This window comes from Aplysia californica, unplaced genomic scaffold (assembly GCF_000002075.1).
Source record: "Aplysia californica isolate F4 #8 unplaced genomic scaffold, AplCal3.0 scaffold00705, whole genome shotgun sequence".
NCBI classification, from domain to species: domain Eukaryota; kingdom Metazoa; phylum Mollusca; class Gastropoda; order Aplysiida; family Aplysiidae; genus Aplysia; species Aplysia californica.
The window spans coordinates 269,794-277,319 of NW_004797975.1; the positions used below are offsets into that span (position 1 = coordinate 269,794).

General features: G+C 40.1%; 1 protein-coding gene across 2 annotated transcripts in view; it reads right to left on the reverse strand.

Annotated features, from left to right (window-relative positions):
* Positions 1 to 3,681: 3,681 nt before the first annotated feature.
* LOC101864419 overlaps positions 3,682 to 7,526 on the reverse strand; it is a 7,854-nt gene continuing 4,009 nt past the window's right edge. For both annotated transcript variants that reach the window (XM_013088225.2, XM_005108640.3), the window contains exons 2-4: positions 6,407 to 6,482; positions 5,451 to 5,617; positions 3,682 to 4,125 (exon numbers count right to left, since the gene is read on the reverse strand). In XM_013088225.2, the coding sequence (XP_012943679.1) occupies positions 3,949 to 4,125; positions 5,451 to 5,617; positions 6,407 to 6,482 (420 nt within the window). In that variant the 3' untranslated portion in view covers positions 3,682 to 3,948. The remainder of the gene's footprint in view (positions 4,126 to 5,450; positions 5,618 to 6,406; positions 6,483 to 7,526) is intronic.

Genomic DNA, 7,526 nt, shown 5'->3' on the forward strand with positions numbered 1-7,526 from the left:
AGAGAGAGAAGGGGTGGGGACACTATATGGCCTTGGTTGTATATGTGTGTGTGTGTGTGTGTGTGTGTGTGTGTGTGTGTTGTTCTGTGTGTGAGTATCCATAAATGCATGTTTGTAAAAATATTCTTGATATGATCCAATATATTTACATTTGGTGACACCGAAGCTGGTGTGAAAGTATAACGGTGGATGGTTGGCGGGTGCTCTGGAGTGGTTTGCTCCTTCTTTCCTATCAAACATCTATCGTCTTGATCTCTCCTCCTTCTTTTTTATGTTTGCTACACTCTTGTAACACCTATATATATGACCTTATTGTGTTGCAAGGGCCGTAAAACTCTTCCTAAAAACTAAAAGTATAACGTCAGTCTTTTTTTTGTTTTAGTAAGTGTTTTACGGCACTTGCAACAAAATAATGTCATATAAGTGCCGAAGATTAGAGGTGTTACAAGAGAGTAACAAACACAAAAAAGAAGGAGGGGAGATAAAGTGGATAGATGTTTGATAGGTAAGAAGAAGCAAACCACACCAGAGCACCCGCCAACCACTCACAACGTCAGTCTCTCTGAAGGATGACCAACAATGTACAAAAAGAACACAATCATATAACATTATCACACTTAGCACCAAAAAAGAGAACTCACAACAAGAATTATAGCAAGACCATAACGCTTTCACTGCCAGGACCCAGACTTACGTTAGAATGGATCAGGTCTAGGTGTAAAGTGCATATGTCTCCGTGTGTTTCATAATTCAAAAGTTCACTTTCTTTTCTGGTTTGATTTTAGAAGTCTGGTAAGGTTGTTTTCCCCCTCCATGATCCAACAGCCCTGAATTTCCACCAACATTCTTGACCCCCCACATCGCTGGTGTGGACGGCAGTGAGCCGTTTTCATAGAGATGAACTTTGTGACAGCAAAATTCTACCCTGCCCTCCACACTCCATTTGTCCTGTAATCTTTCCTTAAGCCCCTCAACCTTGGTGGACTGAACTAAGCAAAACTAGATTACCTGCTACATGTATTAGTGACTGTCCTAGAGATGTCTAAAGGTGTAGAAATAAGATTAGTAAGAGGAAAGTAGACAAAATGCTTTTAAATGTTATCTCTGTAGACCTAATTGTTTTGTATGAAAAAAAATCCTAAAGTTATGTCACATGAGGGGTCATTCATAGGAAGGTTCACGGTGAGATGGCATATGGCTGTAGGTACGGTGGGAAAACGTCTTTCAAAATAATCTGAAAATCCCCCCCCCCCCCCAAAATTGGACTGAACCAGAAAATACAATAAACTTTTACCCCTTGTATTTGTATAAAAAGAATTCCTATGGTATACGTCAAGATAAAAAATAAACAAAACAGGAATGCATTTCTACTCCAAGGCGTGCTTCATACTCTAACCTAACAGCCTGACAAAACAGTCACCGGCCAGGCAGTGAAAAGGTTAAAATTTGGGAGAAAAAAACAAAAAGAATGCAACTAATTTTCTCTGTTGTTACACTTGTTTAAAAAAACCCAACTCTTTCAATAGAGCAAACATCACATACTGTTAGACATACGTGAAATATGCTGTACAAACCCAGTCTTCTACCTCTACTACTGCTACTACAAAGTATTTCTGTAGAAGTGCACGTCATTTTGTTTTTTACCCCCCAAAAAAATATTTTCAGTTTATTAATGGGGGTACTTTTCAACCACCAAGCTTCTCTCTAACTTGCGCTGCGTGTGTGTGCTGAGCAGCGTGAGAGAAGGGAAGGATGTGAGTTTTGTCAGTGTCTTTCCACTATTGCCCAAATCAAGGGCTGGTCGCATGGGGAAGAAGAAGAACAAGACCTCCCAGGTCATGCTCGGATCCGTCGACACTTAGCAACCAGAAGACCGCCAGCAGTCTGTACGCTTTAAATTTCTTTTCTTTTTTTCATTTAAATGTTAGGAGTTTTTTTACACCACTATCCACACAATTTAGATCATTTAGAATGTGGGCTTCAATTCTACCTGCCAGGGCCTACCAAGGCTGAGAGAGAGGCAACACCCCAGCAAAAAAACCAGAGATTGAGAAGCTTGATAAAAAATTCTCCCCACATGGGAATTGATCGAGAGTCTCCTGCCTGCCTGCGACGCTGAAGTGCCTAACCACTACACCACAAGGACAGTCTGTTAGCTTACTTTGAGGTGGTGTGGTGACAAGGGAACTGAAGTGCATCAACTGCACTGAGAAAAGACTTTTAACTTGATGTTCCAATTGATGCGTTAAACACACAGCTTGAACCAGTCAGTTACAGTTCAGATATTTGTTGCAGAAAAGTTCATATTTTGGTGACTATAAACATTAAACTAGGCTAACAAACATAACTCAAGCTAAGGCACATTCTGAACAAACGTTGCAGTTCTGATCAGTTCAAGTATTTGTACACCAGAGTACAGTACCATTTCGAAAGTGTATGACCTTTTACAGCCATCCAAATAAACAAAAGCACATGATCTTTCTGAGCCACCCATTGAAAGCTTGTTGATAGAGATACAGTGAATCACCTTTTTTGCGAAGCCAGGAAATGATAGAGATAAGCAAAGAGGCAAAATCACAAAAAAGATTGCTGATGGGCACTTCCTCTACTCTCTTTGAGAAACAAACAAACGAAAAAGAAGAAACTAATCTGACAGTGTAACTAGCTTCTTGAACATTTTTCGAAACGGCAAGAAGAATCCTTCTACTTCGAAAGACGAGATTAGACTAAAATAATAGCTCACCATACTACAGTAGTCTCCGCCTAAACGCACGGTGCTCGGGAGGGCTCCTTAGCGTGTGTTTATACGGAGCATGCGTTTACATGAATCTGTGAAAGGGGAGGAAGGGACGCAGTCATCTCAATTCCTTATTACTCCAGTGACCTCCCTTGGAGGGAGGGGGTCATTTTGGCAGATAATGGGACGACATGTGACTTTTGTGATGGATTCCCCGACTGGGGTTTAAAATACATGGGGGAGGGGGAGAAAGACAGACTCAATGTAGTAAATATGCGCTATAAACGTCGGGAACAGATAGTCTAAGAGGAAACTGTTGGTGTTAGTCATAGAAACGATGGATCGGCCACGTGGCTTTACAGGCAACCAGCCGCAACCGTAAATTCATGCAGAATCATTCTCTCATTCAGAGAAACTTTCTCTTGTGATTAGTTGAACAAGTACATTAAAAGTTCTTCGAGCGCAGCTGATTAGGCTTCGATCTACTTGTTTAATCTTTAATCCTGTCTAGATCTAGTGTTTTACAGCATTTACGGGTGTCGCACATCAGGCCTAGATTTAGATCTAACAAAACATTACACGCAGTCACTAGAACCCCAGTCAGAAACCTTCTCTCAAAGATACATTTCCAGTGACCAATCAAAAAACATTTCAGTCCCCTGCCCCCATTCACCCCCCCCCCCCAAACTTTTCACCGACCAGTCCTAGGTCTCTAAATCTAGATCTAAGGGTCAGTGGAAAGTTGGAAATGAAAACACTGTCCATCACTCTCTTTGTTTGGCGAGAGGGGCCCGCTCACCAATTTTCTAGGCTTGTCTTACTAACGCAGGCTGTGCAGGTTATAGTGAAAATGTCCCTTTGTCAAGCTTTACCCGTCGGCGTGTTTCGCAGCTCGGAGCGTGCGTTTAGAGGGAGTGAACGTGCGTTTGTACGTCATAATTATATCGTAAAAAATTTGTCAAATGCAGAAAGCGGGCGTTTGAGCGGAGCGTGCTTTTGTATGGCGTGCGTTTAAGCGGAGACTACTGTACTTCTATTGTGCACGCTGATTCCTGATTTTTCTTGAGGACCTCAGCAATGGTCTAAAAAACAAACAAAAAATAGTCGACCCGTTTCTTCTGGTTCCCCAGCCAGAGCATAACACCTTCAAAACAAAAGCAGCTCATTGGGTAATTCTCCTAAAAAACCCAGCAATAAATCGTGTACAAAAATCATTCAGGACCACCAATGGCTTCATTTTGACTCTCTTCTTCCTCCTCAACCTCCAGGACCTTCTCTTTAACGGTCAGTTTATCGTCTTTCTTAATTCCACACTGAAAAAGTGTACTGCTGTCCTGCAACAGTTTCCCTCTGAAGTACCAGTCTTGTTGATCAGGTCGAAGACAAAGCTGTGGCAAATACAAGTGCAACATGTTAGAAAACTCTATGCTTAGCACCCTAAAATCAAAAAGAGAAATGACTTAGATCAATATTGAAACATATCAAAGAAAACCTATAAAGATAGGAAGAATCTTCATTAGGTATACATACATGATAGAAATGTTTAGTATGCCTTCCCCCCCCTCAACTACTGGTACCAAAAGCATGAGGATCGTTAACCCTTTCAATACCCAAGGGATTTCACAATTTTATACACACAGGCTCGAAGGGTGTTACCTTAAAATGGCTATAATTCAGTCAAATATTGATGGATTTGTTTGAGTGAGCACTCCAACTATTCATAATTAGATTTTGATTCTCAAAATATGAGTGAAAATGCATAGCAAATGTAGTAGATCTTGGGGTTTAATGAAATCGCTAACTCTGAAACGCTACTTAAGTGGTGAGCTGCTGAAACGCAGAGTAAAAAACTAAAATAACACTGAAGTGGCGAGCCGGATTCAAAGAGTTATAATACACCCGAACCAATATGCCAAGGGTATCTTAGCGTTGGAGAGTCACAAACGAGAACTAGGGGTCATTACATCATTGTGGACAACCAAGACCTCAGTCTGTTTCAGAAACACAGCTGTTGGTACAAGATAGACATGTTGTAGTTTTCCGTCATGTTTCCGTCATGTTGCACTTCGAAGCAGGTGGGAATTCAGAGGCCTTGTCTCTCATTTTAGTTTTAGTAAGAATTTTACAGCACTTGCAACACAATAAGGTCATATAAGTGCTGAAGATTAGAGGTGTTAGAGTAACATACACAAAAAAAAAAAGGAGAAGAGATCAAAATGCTAAATGTTTGATGGATAAGAAGGAGTAAACCACACTAAAGCACTCGCCACCCACCCGCATTGTCTCTCAAATAGAGCAAAACTGAGTTGAAGAGTTAAGAAACTGGGCATAGTTCAAGACTTCCTCTATTAGTAAAGTAGTACCCAGGATAATACTCACACTTTCGTTGCTATTAGTAAAGTAATACCCAAGATAATACTCAGACTTTCTCTATTAGTAAAGTAATGCCCAGGCTAATATTCAGACTTTCTCTATTAGTAAAGTAATGCCCAGGATAATGTTCAGACTTTCTCTATTAGAAAAGTAATAACCAGGATAATACTCAGACTCAGACTTTCTCTATTAGTAAAGTAATGCCCAGAATAATGCTCAGACTTTCTCTATAAGTAAAGTAATGCCCAGAATAATGCTCAGACTTTCTCTATTAGGAAAGTAATACCCAGGATAATACTCAGACTTTCTCTATTAGGAAAGTAATAACCAGTATCATTACCAAGTCAGCCAGATCCCGTTTCAGCTTATCCACCCTGTGTAAGATTGGGATCAGAGTCTTGAAGAATGACATGGTCCCATGGTTGGCGTGAACCAGGATCAACTCCACAGGTAAGAAGCCGGAAACTTGCTCCAGGCCAAGGTCACTCGGGGAAGGCTCTACTCGTACTGTTAGTCGATGGAAAGAGTGGTCAGTTTTCGTTGTGTGGTTTAATTTTTTACTCAATAAGACACACAATTTTCATGTGTAGCATCGAGGTGAAGTCAGGTGCTCATTAAAATAGTGAAACCGAAGAAGACAACAACATTTTTCTTCCCCTTAGGTAAATTCCTTTCAATTTTTTTTGTTTTGAGTTCAGCACCTTTTATGTCTTTTTAAAAACACAATCTGCGTGGATTATACTGAAAAAAGTTTTAAAATGTTAATGAAAGACACAAAAAATATAAATTTACAGTCTTCAAGGACACTCCATACAGCTTTGGAAATTGGTCAACTTTAGTGGCCATTTTCTCACAATTTATTTCTTGACACCTGGCGACATCATTCGTTCAATTGCAAATATCTCGATTTCGGATACATGGGTATTTTTTCCCTCAAAAGCAAGGAAAATGAACCAGACTTCCTCATATCATTTCTGCTTCACTTTTATATTACTCTTGTAACAAGCTTCGAAAAGCTACTTTTACTTTACTAGACTAACAAAAAATTTAGTGTCACTTTTACATTCATCATCATTGCCTTTCTCACCCTGAATCAGGATATAGCCCACGAACAAACACTTTCCACATTTCCCTATCCTAGGCTAGTCGCTAGATGTCACTCCATGTCTTTTCTGTACATCCATTTCCATGACTCTTCTCCAGGTTCAATGGGGTCTTCCCCTTGATACTTTTACACTACATGACTCTAAAAAGAGATAACTTCTAAAATGAACATAACAAAAATTAAACATGTACCGTTTTGTCGTTGCATATCTTTTTCCTTCATTTCAAAGCCTGATTTCTTTCCATTGAATGGACACTTCTTATGTCTCTGAAATAGAATAAAAGAGAATGCAAGCAAAAACACAACTTCGGACATAAAATGACTAGAAATACTTCACAAACACAGCAATAGACAGAAGAGAAGAAATATCAATGGAATGCCATAGGCTCAGCAGAGGTCGAATTGATGATCTGTACTATAGCCTAGTGAGAAATGGGAATGGCTAGGACCTTTACCGTTACCCGACCTGACCTGCTCTGATCATATCATACATTTGATCAATGGGCATTCGTACCTAAGAGACTTGAGAATTACAAAGAAGGATAAGGAAAATAAATCAAATAAGGCAGAACTGAAAGAGGCCTGAGTGGGTCGCTCACTGGTGAAAACAACCAGAAAGCGACAAATGCTCCAGGGACACTTGAATGGACGTCATATAGGAGGCCTTGAACATCTTGCTCTCACAGGAAAAATAGAAGGCAAAAGAGGCAGAGCGTAGCCTATAGACCCAGAATGTTATAGCTTGTTCACTTTCGTCTGACAGCATGAAAACAATTCTTGCTCACTCATTGAGGAACTTACCTACATGAAACTTTTCATGGCACTTATTCAGGCCAGCGACTAAACAAAAATTTATTTATTAAAAAATCTTGATCTAGTAAGAAATATTTTCTTTCTGGGCCCAATACTTAAAGCCGCTCTTTGGATGCATACATAGGATCACTAAAGTAAATGATTTACAGTAATCTGGCTACCAAATTGCTCATTTTGAGCCAGCGACACCACCTGGTCCCCATATTTCAGGGTAAGCTTGTTGATTCCATCCCCCCGGCTGTCTAGACGTCTACACTTAAGTTTCGAAAATTATTCACTCCTTCTCTTGAATTGTGTTCCTCAGGTGAACGTTAAAGAGTGGTGTAGAGGAAAATATGTCAACTTTTATTTTTGAGTGTGCTGGAATTCCCATATTATTTTTTCAAAACCCGTTTTAGGCTCACTCTCTCTTGCCCTTTTTACCTCCCAGTGGAGCACAGACCATCAACAGCATTACTCCAGCGAAGCCTGTCCTGAGCATCCTTTTCTGTTTCCATG